Raw genomic sequence first — 14670 nt, forward strand, 5'->3', positions numbered from 1 at the left:
CGTAATCATCAGAACCGTGGGAAACAGAGCATCACTGGTCTAGTAGTAGTCTTCGTGTTGTAAGCCAGCCCCTTTTACCTCTGATTTATACTGCTTACCATGCAGCTTCCGTCGTTTTCAGCAGGTTTTAAAACGATTCAATTTAGCATACGGTATTTCCGTCCTCAACATCTCACTAAGAGCTTGTTGTATTCCATCCTGAAATTAAGTCGAAGAATGATGACCCTTTATGTTTCGTCAACTACTCGTATCGACCCACTTTTAATCAAGCTCTTAAAGAAATGAAATGAGTTTTTGATCTAGAAAAAACTAAAACCAGCTTATACCAGCGATAAAGGTATCGGCTAATATCATTTGCATGGAATTCCACAATTGCCAAAAACAAACTGTAGTAAATAAAATTCACTAAATATGAATTATTAAAGCTTCCTTGCATTTTTGCAAATCTACATGTACAGCGAGTGATGTAGGGTTTTGTCTTTTAAGATTTAAAAATCGGCTTAAAGATAACTTCTAACATGTTAAGAAACACATCGAGATATGGATTTACAAGTACAGCAATGTGGCATACACCCTCCTCCCTGCATTATCACTACATTGTTACCAAGTTTAACAGTTTTAGGAAGCGTGCTTTCTCGATCTCATGCATTTCATGTATGAACGTTTCCAACACGATGTTTGCATAAACGACATGATGGATCGCTTATGATGAGTGTGCTGCGTTTTCTATGATAGTGAGTCCCAGTCATCAAATGCATTGTGAAACAAGTTGACCTGGCCATTTTGCTCTCCCAACGGACGACAAAAAACGCACAGCGGTCATTAACTTAATCCTAGGGCTTAATGGGATGCTGTTCGGTGGGACCTTCTCAGCTCGGACTTAAAGGTCTCTTAATCTTTTCGAAAGGTTACGCACGATTCTTGATAAAGTTAACGCAAACGTCCCAAGTGTTGATAAGATAACAGCAGTCCAAGCAGTGTAAGTAAAATCTCGTTGACCTTCACGTAAATGGTAAAGTTTATACTCCTTGGTACCACACTGCCTGGGAATCTGTGTTATGTCCTGTGACATTCGCCGATGAATAAAATACTTCCTGAAATTTTCCACTGCCTCAAAAAAAGAAGTCAAACCCAACCATAGTCAACCAGTATTGATAGTTAACACAGAACTTTCACAGTAGACTAGATAGCTATTTCAATTTCCATGTATCTCCATGTACTGGTTTGTCCGCAATTAGCCTTTGGACATGAACTTGCAATAAAGTTATTATTATTATGGAGTGAAATTTACGAAACTGTCAACATTTTGGGCGAATGCTGTTTTCTCTCCTACAAATGCGTAAACTAACGTACAAATAACGCTACATAAGCTTTATTTGTTTTATTTAGACCTCCGTTAATTTACAATTTTTACAAATTTCACACTATCGCCTACAATAAAACAATTAAATCAAATACAGGAAAAAAACATATACAATGGTTAGACAGTAAATTAAACCACTCAATTTCATCTGTTTCATGAGAAAATAAACTATTCTCAAACTCATTAAATTCCACCTGGGATCTCTAACATAACCACTCGCTGTCTGACCAAAGCGCTGAAAACACGTACTTCTTATGCAGGTCTGACGTCACCACTGCGTCAGATTTACGTCGGAAGTCGATATCTCATTTCATCTACTTGTTTCTATCAAATGAAAAGTGCATTATTTGTAGGAAACAATTGCAAGCGGCTCGTAAAGTCATAGTAAATGTAAACGTTAACATTTGTTCAGTAGTCTTCGAATGATTCAATTTCTGTGGACTAAACGCTCGAAAGGGATTCTATGTTGCAAAAGACGCTTCAATCCATCCATATACATTTCATATGTCACCGTTTTAAACAGATCCCATCTCCTAGGTTATCAGTGTGCGTTTATAAGTGCCTTTAGTCATAAATGAATCAGTGGAATCTACAATTGCACGCGTCTGTGCACTTTCAGTAAATTAACTTTACGATAATCATGAACATTCTGGAAGGCAATACTAAGCCACATTTGAGCATCATGTTTCATCTCTATCTTCCTCACGCACATAAACCACTTAGGTTTCTGAAGCAATTCGCCAAAGTTCAACAACCGGTACTTACTAGAATACCAGTACTCGGCATGCTGGTTTGAATCCAGGTTATTTGATCTAGAGGGTTTGTATTCCACCACGGTCTTTGACTGCACTAAGCAAAACATGGTAAATAACCAAAGAAAACGTCTCACCTCTTGGCTGGATGAACTTTATATTTACGCTTTGCGTGGTAATAATTTTGCTGCATGTTACTGCTGATCTTACTGTATTTTACAAATGTATATATTGATGACAGTTTGTATCAGATAACAGCTAGAGAGAACAACTACATAATGACTATGTAAAGGCTTGAAAAATGTAGATGAGATTTGAATGCCGTCCGTGTTATTACGTAACGAAAAACCTCACTGCGATTGAACTACACCCCACTAGTTGTGTTATGTCTAAAAATCACTGCATTGGAACATTAGATTTTGTCAGAAATTGGGCCCGGAGAACCATGCTCACGCGAGTAGGGCGTTAAACATAACTAGCATTGGAGACGTCAACAACAGAAAGAGCTCTGCGGACAAGAAAGAGGCGTTGGATCCGACTGCAGTACCATCCACGAACGTTATGCGTCTCTCCAACCCAGTTGTGATGGGGCTTGCATCCTCCAAGTACGCAAACAGGATGTCCGAATCCAAATACCCTTTGTATAAATTAGTGATAAATAAGTGTTTAAATACGATAATAAAGATATTTTTCCACAAATAAACAGTTATGATAACAAACGTTTCGGTGACCGCCGGTCACTTTCTTTAGCGCAATAAGAACCGGTTCTTCTTAGCACAACAGCTAGGTGTCGCTGCTACATGTGTTAAGAATGCGGTCCCAAACCTACTTCTCAAAGTAATAGATAATTGAGAGAATTTAAATCATAAAAAAATAACCACAACATTTTGTAGATGGAATTAAAACAAAGATCCGGTTATCAATCTATGGTATCTACATTTTGCAATGCTTGAATGGAAATAATGTATTCTTATAAGGAATCTGAAGTTATAGCTAATCATAATAGTGAAAGCGCAACAAAACGCCCGTGGATACAAAGGGCGACCATAAAGAAATATTTTACACGTGCAACAGATTCCTGAAATGTTTAACAGTTCTAAAAAAAAGAAGAGGAAACTGATATCATACCGATTGGATCCCGACTAAGCGTGTTCTCTTTAATCATGGTGTAACCGTCTCCTCCGTCGGCGATGAAGTTGCTTGTCAGCACCTTGTAGCGCTTCTGTTTCTCTACTTGCTCGAACTGCGGTACCTTGCATTCCGAACACCGAGCTTCCAGCCTCACGACTCGTTCGCCGACCGGCTTGCTGATATCGTACGTCACGAGGATTCCTAAAAAGTGATGAAGTTACATGTAGGCAATGACCGGGAAAAAAATCATAAGAATTTATGACTCGTAGGTATAAAATAATAAAATATTTTCAATTTTTGTTTCCTGTCTAGGCAATATTGGTATACTCAAATGAATATTGTGTAAAGACAAAAAAGGAGCTTCACCTGAGACCTGTAGGAATTGACCAGCTCCCCTGTCTGGTAACTCCGCCACCGAATGTTCGAAAACTTCAAACAGCACCTCACCGAAAATGACGATGACGTCAATGGAATTCATATAAGGCAAAACCGTCAACACGTCTTCTCCTGTGATAATACCTGTGACGTCACGATAAGAATCAATCGTCTAAATCGAATTGGGAAACGCTTAAGGGTTAACACAGGTAAAAAAAGTTATTATATGTTTTTTAACTAAGAGGGTACCAAGCAATGATAGGTTCTTATCATTCCTTGTCCTAAGAAACGAATATCATATTCGTCAGGAATTATAAAGTATGATCCTAGATATTGGTTCTTTCGAAACACCAAGCTATAGTGCTAACAGCCATTTTCTACGTGAAACAACAGTAGGCCACCCGCAAAACTCAAGTTGTTTACAGTATATATCCCAGATGGAAATATTCTCATAAAGAAGACTAGTTTACATTTCCTGTCATGGAACGCAGCTGATTCATGATCATGGTTTGAATTATAATCATCTAATTATATATTAATTCATCATATATGAAAGTATCTAACCAGTAGGAGGCCTGAAAGGTATGGGTGCTCTGACATTGCCGCCGTTCCATAAAGCGATGGGTACGTCGGCCCATTTCTCCTCATCCGGGGTCTTCAGGTTTTGTCGCACCACAGCGTCCGCCATCACATTTCCCAGGTTGCACTCTCTCTACAAGGGAGAAAAAGAAATTCAGCTTTAGCTGTTATAGGGTATGTACCCGTCACCATGACCAAAAGCGTAGGGCATGGGGCCTAATAGTAATGTATCATTTCCAACGTTTATTGTTTATCTTTTTATTGTTTATTCACATATATGTACAATTATAAAGATAAACAGGGCAAAAAGAAAACATGCAGGGGGGCGGGGGCAGAAGCCTAGGTGGCTTTTCATGGGCCTCCCCTAAAGTAGACAGTATGATTTTTTACAAAATTATACATGATCAAAACTAAGCAAAATAAACGAAAGAACAAATTGAAATTGTACCATAAATCCTAATGAAACAAATGGAAAATAAGAGGAACTACAAAATAAATTGAGTTGTAAACATAACAAGTAAGATTACACAAGTAGAATAGGATGGATTCACGGCTAATCTCACCCAAGCGTCGACCTTGGTTAGGGGTAGTCAGAAGCAAAGTCGTGAAGGTCTGGCATGGGGTATTACGATTAAGTGACACGTAAATCATTTCCAGACGTACCCGCCTACACTGTCCCGACCTCCCGTCCAGGAACACGTGTGTTCTTCCTGCCTCCTGTTTCGTCAGGTTGACGATGATGCTTTTCATGGAGGCGACTTCTGCCAGAGTCTCGGGATCTGTAATGTGTCAACGCATTTCAATGTGAATACGCCCGTACTTTGTGCCATCTTGATACTTTCAATTTGATAGATTTAGTTTAGTAAAAATTAGGCTTTTTCTAGCCTAGTTACCATCCTAGTTAGTTTATCAACTTGAAGGCGATATATAGCTACCCTCCCTGATCCATGTTTGTTAGTAAGTAAAGTAAAAAGGTAAATGTAAGCCCTTTAAAGGCCACGGCATGTGATCATCACAGTATCAGGGCCTTTAAACCTTGGTTCGGGGAAAATACTCTAACCGTTATGCCAAGACGATGACACATTATTACAAAAATGGTCTCGATGTGTTGTCGTAAACTTATCCTGTGACGAATGAGGACATATTGTATTTGAAGTTATCTCCAAACAGATCTACACGGTGCCAAAAATCGAATATGCTAGCCAGAGAAGCTCCAGTCAGCCAGAAAAGTTCCAGTCTGCAACGTAGAAACTCCCGCTGTGAACTGGCGTGGGCCGCTGGGTCCGTCCTAGATTCAGGTTGTAAAACTATCATCCCTGCCAATTTTCACGTTGGAGTTAAGCAGGCACGAGGCGGAGCAGAGACAACTTTGTCAAAAGGTTGCCCCTCCCTGTGCCGGTTAATAACCTTGTCCAGTTAGGTCTTGCGGCAGATCCTACGGTGCGGACTGAAGATTCTCTGGCTGACTGGAGCTTATCTGGCTAGCATATACGATTTTTGGCACCGTGTAGATCTGCTTGGAGATTAGTGTAAACCTAATTTACTCCAAACTGCAGTAAAACACTCCGTTAGTTCACATTGCACACAGATACACAGAGCTAACCTTGGGGAATGGATGAATTCAGAAGAATCGGATTTCCGTCAAACTCGGTCACCTCTCCAGCCTCGTTGAACTTGAGTTTGAGGTAGCCCAGGTACTTTCCGAAGGCGTAGTCCTGGACCACTAGAACCTGCCTTCCGTTCTCCACCTCTGACTGGATGGTCAGTGGGTACTCTCCGTACTTCGGATCATCTTCGATGGGAGGAGTACCTACACAAATCAAACCATGAACGATTAACAGAAAGATGTAAATAGAGTAGGTATCAACCTGAAAATGCTATGGAAAATGTTGCGCTTTTTTTTCTTTTATGACAACATTAAAAAATACAGTATATAAAGATTCCGTATTCAAGTAAAATGGCGTATATAAATGACATAACTGAATGCAAATATTAGTCAAGACATCTAACAGAAGTATGTGACGGAAAATTTTGGTGTAAATAAGTACAGAAACCGATGAAGACAATGAAATAATGGTTGCAAAATTAAATTTCTTTGCCACAAACAAACGTATAACTGACATATGATAGTGATACTGAGAATGCTGATTTAAAGTACGTGTATTAGATTAGTACAATTGTGTTACAGGAAGCTGACTGCTGACGCCGTTCCAGGAAGTCTGCGAAGGAGACTACTTTATGAGGATGTCCTACCCCAACGAAAGTGGTCTTGATTACTTAGCCACATTAATTTTCTGTACAATCATGCTCCTGATCATGACAATATGTAGCCGTACGTTACGTGCGGTTGTGAACTTGGAAATGTTTCATTGATGCATCCCTTTACAATCTAACATTTCCAAGTTTTTTCAAAGTAACCACTCACCTTTATACAGAAACGTGTTGGAGTGTCCTCCCACAACCAGATCCAGTCCGGGGACCTGCTTAGCGATCGTGATGTCCGCGATGATGCCCGAGTGACCCACCGCTATGAACTTGTTCACTCCCTGATTCTGAAGCCTCCTAACCTCTGCAGTTATCGCTGAAACCTCATCGCTAAAGACGAGGTTGGCTTTAAGGTGAAAAAGACGTATGATATCCAACAATGTTTGCAGAAGTAACAGCTATTGACAATTCCCTGCCACTGCTTCTAATGAAGAAAAAAATCTGAAAGTATAACTGAACCTGAACATTCATTTCTTGTTTTGCATTTTGATATCAAGCGTATTGGTTTTGATACTTGAGATTGAGAAAAAAATCCATACTTCCAGTTGGACGAAACTTTTGAACTTAGGTCTATTCATATTAAATTGTTGAGGCCTGACTCTATTGAATGACAAAAGACATCTGAATCTTCATCTTGATAAAGGATGGATCTATACCCTTAAAAGTCTGGAAAAATTTGGTGTTGGACCTGTGTTAAATAATTTAACATGAAGAGCCCTGATGTCAAGAACAACTGCTTGATTGCTACTCACCACCCAGATTCTATTGAAATTTGATGAGGTGCGATATAAGTGATACTGACAGGATTGGGCACACAGAGATTGGATAGCGAGGTAGTGTTAGGTATGACATAAGTGATGCTCACGGCCCAGATTGGTCAGGTAGGTACTGTTGGGTGTAACGTAAGTGATACTCAAGGTCTTGATTGGACAGGTAAGTAGTGTTTGATGTGACGTAAGTGATACACAAGGTCTTGATTGGACAGGTAGGTAGTGATGGGTGTGACGTAAGTGATCCGGCCCGTATTGGACAGGTAGGTAGTGTTGTATGTGACGTAAGTGACACGGCCTTGATTGGACAGGTAGGTAGTTTGGGGTATGACGTAAGTAGTACTTACGGCCCGGATTGGACAGGTAAGTAGTGTTAGGTGTGACGTATCCGATAACGGCTATCTTCTCCCCTCCCACAATCAGCACCACGGACGGCTGAAAAAGCCTCTGCAGTTCCGGTTCTTTCGAGGCGTCGATGTTCGCACACACCTGAGTGTGGGTGATGTTGTTAAGAAAAGGGATGATCCCTTCCACCTTTTTGTCGAACTCGTGGTTTCCAAAAGCCTGCCGTAAGCAAAATGAGCAATGTTATGAAAACAGTATTCTACCTAAAGGACCGGAACAGTAGAAGGGTGGCTGAGGAGTTTGGGGATGTTATTAAAAAAAAAAAATAGAAAAAAATTTATAAACCTTCCTCAACTTTTTCAGGTAGTTCCTTATAGCAAGGTGATAATTGCAAATTAGTATGACGTCATGATTACGTCATCAGGAGTTCTAAAGCAACACCCATTTTTTAGAAAAAAAGGCTCTCCTTGGTTTGTACTTCGATGTTTATGAATTATACTTTGCAGAAATGTACATGATAGTGATACATCAAGGATTATGTGAGCCTATGATTGTATTTTGAAATGACGATTTTTGGCGAAGTTTTATAACAATGCAAATTGTATATAGAACGCCTTAAATAATTTCCTCATTAAAAGTAAACGTTTTTTGAAACGTGTTTTAGATGATGGTTTCAGCTTGAGATGACGCTAAAGGTGACACTCTGTTTTGCAGACCAGCCATTTATTGGCTTGAAATTACTGATGAGGATACACACGGATTTGGACGTTAGCCAATGTGTCAATATTTTTTTTAATGTAAAATTTGAAACATGTAATTTGTCCACAGAGATTGGGTTGTAAAAAGTAGCTCTTCAAACTCTTGATTGGTTGTGTTTTTTTGCCTACCAACGTCCTTCTACTCACCATGACATCATACTGCATCTTGTTCATGAAGCGCGCAGCTTCCAGGCCGTGGTAGAAGTGGGACCACAGAGTGCCCTGGAACTGGTCTCCTCCGTCCAGCAGAATAACGTTATCATGCCTATTTCGTATTTCCCTAATCTGCAAGTAAAAAGTTTATTGCATTGGAATACATTGTGATACAAACATCGATACAGATGTTGTTAATCTAAAAGAAAGCAAAATCCCAGGGCTAATATCTATGTTTCTTCTCTGCCGAAATTATCATATATGTAGGAGTTGCTTCAATATTTTCTTATATCTTATTCTGTCTCTCCTGTCCCTAACTGTACCTTTTTAGAACATATCCGGAGACAAATCTAAAAAGCTTAAAAATGTCAATATGTCGTAAGGATATAGCTATAACTAAATTTATATGGACAAATTAAAAATATGGCAGTGAAATACGTGATGAATATTGAAGCATATATAGAAGTGACCTTTGTGACCTTTGATTCTCAGGTCACTTTACAAGCCTTTAAAGCTGAAGATCAATAAGGAAGACCGATGTCTTGAAATCTTCTCCCCAAACTTACATGTTTCATCGGGCATAACAGTGGGTAAAATGTTCAAAGCATCCAATCTCTAAAATACAAAATCATTTTAGCATTGGTAGAGAAGCGACTTATAACCCAATGTTCGGGCAGAAGATTCTAGTACCTAGAAAGGCAACATTTTCGAGAAAATGTAGGATATTTCCCTCCCCTTAATAAGGGAAGTATTAAATATGACGTTTTTGCATAATAAAAAGTAGGTCTCTATTAGCATGACACAGATTCCATTGTATTCACCATTACTAAAGCAACCTATATCTCAAGAAGAAAATCCCTACCACTTACCTAAAAAACACATATTTTAAAGTCTCTGTACAAATTATACAAATGAGGTGATCCTTAGCATATGGCATATGGCACGTTCAATGTTCAATGAGGTCCTCATTAGCATACTGTACCTTTCCTACGGTACCTCCAAAATGACATCCGTAAAGTTTACCGTAAAAACGTTTCTCGAAAAATTATGCAGATGATGCCCTCATTAGCATAATTAACATGCAAGTACGTTGATGAAAGTTAGACATCCAGGTAGTAAGATACGCCAAAAATAATTACTCAAGCCACTGGATAAAGTTTTGAAACAGTCAGACGTTTCAGACAGCATCCACTGTCTTTCGTCAGTGACTAATTATAGGACTGAGAACACCAGGTTTAATACCAAAACTCTGAATGGGTATGTTAATGAGGTTCAGACAATTTAGGATGTCTTGAAGTAGTCTTTAAAATGGATAATGTACTGCCCACCACCCCCACCCCCGGACGAACAACATTTAGTTACTGCACGTACTAAAATCAACAGTAGCTAATTGAACTATTGTCACAAAACTTTGTCTTGAATTAATCTTCTTTTAAAGACTACTTCAAGACATCCTAAATTGTCTGAACCTCATTAACATACCCATTCAGAGTTTTGGTATAAAACCTGGTGTTCTCAGTCCTATCGTTAGTCTCTGACAAAAGACAGTGGATGCTGTCTGAAACGTCTGACTGTTTCAAAACTTAATCCAGTTGCTTGAGTAAATATTTTTGGCATAACATGCAAGTGTTTTCACCTTTCCGAAAGTTACCTACAACTCCGATATGAAATCCGTAACATTTATGGTAAAGGAAATATAAGTTTATGCATGAATTATCCGAATGAGGTCCTCTGTCTTTAATCTTTAATATCTAATGTATCTTTAGGTGTATACCCCCTTCCTTGATGTTCCTTCACCTCAACCATGGCATCTGTAGTATTTAATGTAAGGGAATTATACTGTGTCTGTATACATTATGCAAATGAGGTCGTCATCAGCATGATCTACATTCAGTTTCCAAAGGGTACCGACACTTCCAATATGACATCAGTAGCATTTACCGTAAGAGAAATATACGTTTTCCTATCAATCATAAAAATTAGGTCATCATTAGCATAATGCCCATGCAGGTGTATTCACCTGTCCAAAAGGTAACGTTGGGTAACATAAATTCGCGGGGTACTTAAATTCGCCATTTTTTTAAACGGTGTATTTTAGGGATATGTGCTAGATGCAAAATCAGTTATAACGCCAGCAATGCAAACCGGATAGACTAACGTATTCAGAACACTGGCTGAAAAGCTTCGATAACCATGCATTAGAAGTTGGCGACGTCAAAAACTCTCCGTGCCTTATTGACAGAGTCTGGGGGCTTCGTTGGAGAATCACACTGCACAGTTGTTCGCTGGTTTATAAGACAAATGTCACATCTCCTGCCTGCTAAACACAATTATTTACAATACAACTTATTACAATCTCTTTTGCTAACCTTCAACTGGATTCTAAGTGTGATCAATCATCAAAACTCCTCTTTGTTGCTACAACCTACGGCACGTGTATTTTCCCGCCGCCATATGATCACCCAGAATCCTGTCGTCAAGCAGACGACAAAGGTTCGTGAGGAACACTTTTTTTGTCTAAATGTTGCGTGTGATAGTGGACTCAAGACGATATTTTCCTCAAAGTTTGCTCCTAACACAACAAGGAACACATGGACATAGTAGTATAACCATTGCTACGGCATCCAGCTAACTTCCCATGAATAATGTACACGTTGCCATGACGGTGGGGATCGACTTTTTTGAGTGACGTTCTACCGACTCAACAAACGGGATGTTACCGAGGGCCTGATGTGTGCGGTTCGGCCGTTTTTTCGTGTATCTTTTTTACTTGGACACGTCTATATCCATAGCACTCTCCTCAAGCCAAGGATGGAACGTATAGCTGCTGTATAAAATGTAATTAGCGGTAAGATATTCAAAGCGAATCTTCTCTCCCAAAATAATTTTCACACCTGTCCGACAACACCGTCATTGTGCGTGCGCCCGACGGTAGTTTCAAGTTGAAATATTATGGTGTCAGCACGACTAGAGACAAAATCTACCATATATATGATTAGTGCAAAGATAGTACATGATACTGACAGAATGATAGAAAAAAGGATGGTTTATTGTTCCGCTAGATTGATTTCAGTCAACCATTATCGGAAAAATGGCGAATTTATGTTACCCAACGTTACCCACACCTCCAATATGACATCCGTAGCATTTCCCGTAAGGGGAATATAAGTCTCAACATTACCAGTAATAGTAATAGAGCTAGCACCCTACATCTGCTTTGTTTTGTGGCAGAAGAAGGAAGAAGAAGAACACGAAAGCATTAACAATATATTTCCTTCCTGTATAGGGAGTGAAATATTTCTGAAAGCTGGTACCACAGTGAGTCTTCTCGCCACACCACCGAAGCACTTTTCTTCTTCGGCCTCGTTGTCTCCGCACGACCCGCCGTTGCCGTCCGCCTGCTCGATGCGAGCATGACAGTCATTGGTGTGGAGGACGGTCAGGTCAAAGGTCACACATGACGTCACCCAGATGCAGAAAATAGAGGCTACGATTCCCACTTTCATTTTTGGTTTACTGTAACGAAAACAAGGTCACAAAGCGTTCTCAATACTGTTATGATGAATGCAGGGCCTTGCTTAGGTGTAATTCTAGTTCAACCTCTTAAGTACTGTTAAAACAAGATCGACTTGTAGATACATGTAATACGTCTAGTAGTCAGCTGGCGATAGAAATGTCCTGATATGAAAATGTTGAATATAGGCTTGAACAACTTCCGTTAAAATGGCGTAGTCAGCGACGTTTCCAGAAGAGAGTTTTCACAAGAGCAAACATATTGTTCAAGGTAAAGTTTCTTACCTGTAAAACAAAAAAGTACTCGTTGAAGTCCTTCAACTCTCTCTGTCTTATCAGGCAATAGAGAATCGAGGTTTAAACTATCGTGTACGTGCACTTTACACAACAATCTTATGTAGCTGTAGACCGGAAAACATCACGTGATGAAGTGTATCCGCACAGAAAGACCAAAGTTCACACGGAAAGCAAAAGCTAGGTCAAGGGTCACTGGCTCACAACAACGTTTTGACAAGTAGTTGCATAATATCACATATTCCTTTCAATCTTCGAAAGCGTTTATTGATCAAATACTTCGCTGCACTTTCCAGAAAAAAAGCTCACATCTATAAATCGGTGAATTATGCACTTAGTGAAGTTTCTAAGTTAGGCCTCAACCATTTTGAAAATCAGGGCTGAACGGTAGCAGATCGAAAAGAAAGGAAAAAAAGGAAAGTAAGCATTTTATTTAACCTTATTATTCATCTAACTTTGAACTCAACGTATGTTAGTTTTCTGTTCATTGTATATGATTTGTTCTATATTTCCGTTGCTATTTTGCATGATTTTAGAATGGACTTCATTCAGGAAGAATAGTGATGTACAATACACCAAATCATACCAAAACAAGTATAAGTTAGTTAAATCTATTACCTTCGTCAATATTGTTATGATTTTAGGTTCGTGTATCTGTGTGTCAGTCTGTGTATTTGTAAACACGATACCTCTAGAATGCCTGAGTGGATTGTCTTGATATTTGGTACCTGTACGTTTGATGAAACCTAGAAATGATATAATGATATAAGAAGAAAAGTTTATGGGTCGTAATAATATCTAATGTCTATATAGCTTATGGTATAGTTAACATACCCACGTGCTAACTCAAAATCTATTTGTATTTGTATATTTGTATAATTAACGAGGAATGTTTATTAATCACTGTATTGCACGATACGACTCTTAAACATGTGACAGCTGACAGCTAATACACCGAAGCGAATCTTCCCATGCTGCCAATACCCGTCCCCAGGGGCAATATTGTGGTCAAAACACAAATGACTAAGGGAAAGAGTTTCACCTATACTTGTACTGGTATGTGTTGTCTGAAAGACCTGTCGCCACATTTTAGCGAAGGGATTGGTAAATGCAGTTCTATGTATGTCCTTGGTTCATGGAACTCTAGTTGATATTGGGTTATCATATCTTACAGACTTGAGCGAAATAAGGAAATTCTTGTTTAACCCTCAAACCACCGTATGGGGTTAAAACTGACCCCAGGCGTATATCAACATGTGCCATTTTGACATTTCGAGTCCAAAACAAACTTCCTTCTATGAGTTTGCTTGTATATATGTCTTGGAACTTCTCACAAGTTTTTACCGAGATTAGCTCATTGCTGATTAAGTTATCTCAGAAAGTTTACGGATGGTCTAGTAGGGTCAAAACTGACCCCAGCAAAATCTGCACTCATATTCCCTATTGTTTCATACTTGTCATCTAGTAACATGTATGATAAGGATGACTATGATCATATTTACAAAATGAAATTTTGTAGAAGCGTGAATTTTTTTTTTCAAATGAACGTAAAGATTGCTGACGTTGCGACGTATTATGACGTCATTTATGTGGTTTTATTGACGAAAGTCAACAAATTGGATATTTCCATATAATTCAAAGATACACGATAAAACTTTAATAGAAATTATGTATGATAAATCATAATATATACAAATACGTTATTTGCAGATGGCAACAGGAACGACTTCAAAATGACGTCATGAAAATTATATTCATATCAAGTTACACTAGCGAAATCCGCCATCTTGGTTCCGCCATCTTGAATGATTTCAAATCCTTTTTTCATCAATTAACCTAATAACACAATAAAAATGGACCAAACCTTTTATATTAAGATTATTTCAGTTTGAATAAACATGGTAATGATGAATTTTGAGGTTGAAATAGCCGGTTATATCTAATCTAATTATATCGTCCGCCATCTTAGATTTTGACCGATGACGTAATCAAATATGCATATTAGATCATAAAAGTGATAGTAAATTAAATTGGTTGGTATTGATGTAAGAAAATAAGTGCACTTTAAAAAGACAGCCCTAGAATTATATTGTAAAATCCAAAATTAGCGATTTTTTCCAAATATCGCTGTAAGAAACTAGTTGCCATAGCAACATGAAAACATTGATTAGATATTTCATTAAATCAAAATTGTTGCCAACGAAATTTTAGCAAAAGTGACCAAGTTTGGTTGTTCTGGCGTAAGATATTTAGATGCTATATGACATCAAGTGTTGGCGCAGGCCACAAAAGAGCCCGCTTTTCTGAATAGCGTTAGTTGCAAATGAGGATGTTCCCCATTTTTGCATAAATTATGATAATGAGCAGACATT

At 38.7% G+C, this 14670-nt stretch overlaps 1 protein-coding gene across 1 annotated transcript; it reads right to left on the minus strand.

Annotated features, from left to right (window-relative positions):
- Window positions 1-1366: 1366 nt before the first annotated feature.
- On the minus strand, window positions 1367-12460 carry LOC136421691 (snake venom 5'-nucleotidase-like). The gene is made up of 11 exons (XM_066409175.1): window positions 12290-12460; window positions 11806-12007; window positions 8486-8623; window positions 7583-7799; window positions 6626-6811; window positions 5804-6010; window positions 4864-4979; window positions 4186-4333; window positions 3613-3765; window positions 3244-3447; window positions 1367-2752 (listed from the first exon to the last, which is right to left on the minus strand). Exons 2-11 carry the CDS (start codon window positions 11995-11997, stop codon window positions 2565-2567), a joined length of 1749 nt encoding a protein of 582 aa, XP_066265272.1. The 5' UTR covers window positions 11998-12007; window positions 12290-12460; the 3' UTR covers window positions 1367-2564.
- Between the last annotated feature and the right edge of the window lie 2210 nt (window positions 12461-14670).

This window comes from Branchiostoma lanceolatum, chromosome 1 (genome assembly GCF_035083965.1).
Source record: "Branchiostoma lanceolatum isolate klBraLanc5 chromosome 1, klBraLanc5.hap2, whole genome shotgun sequence".
NCBI classification, from domain to species: Eukaryota; Metazoa; Chordata; class Leptocardii; order Amphioxiformes; family Branchiostomatidae; genus Branchiostoma; species Branchiostoma lanceolatum.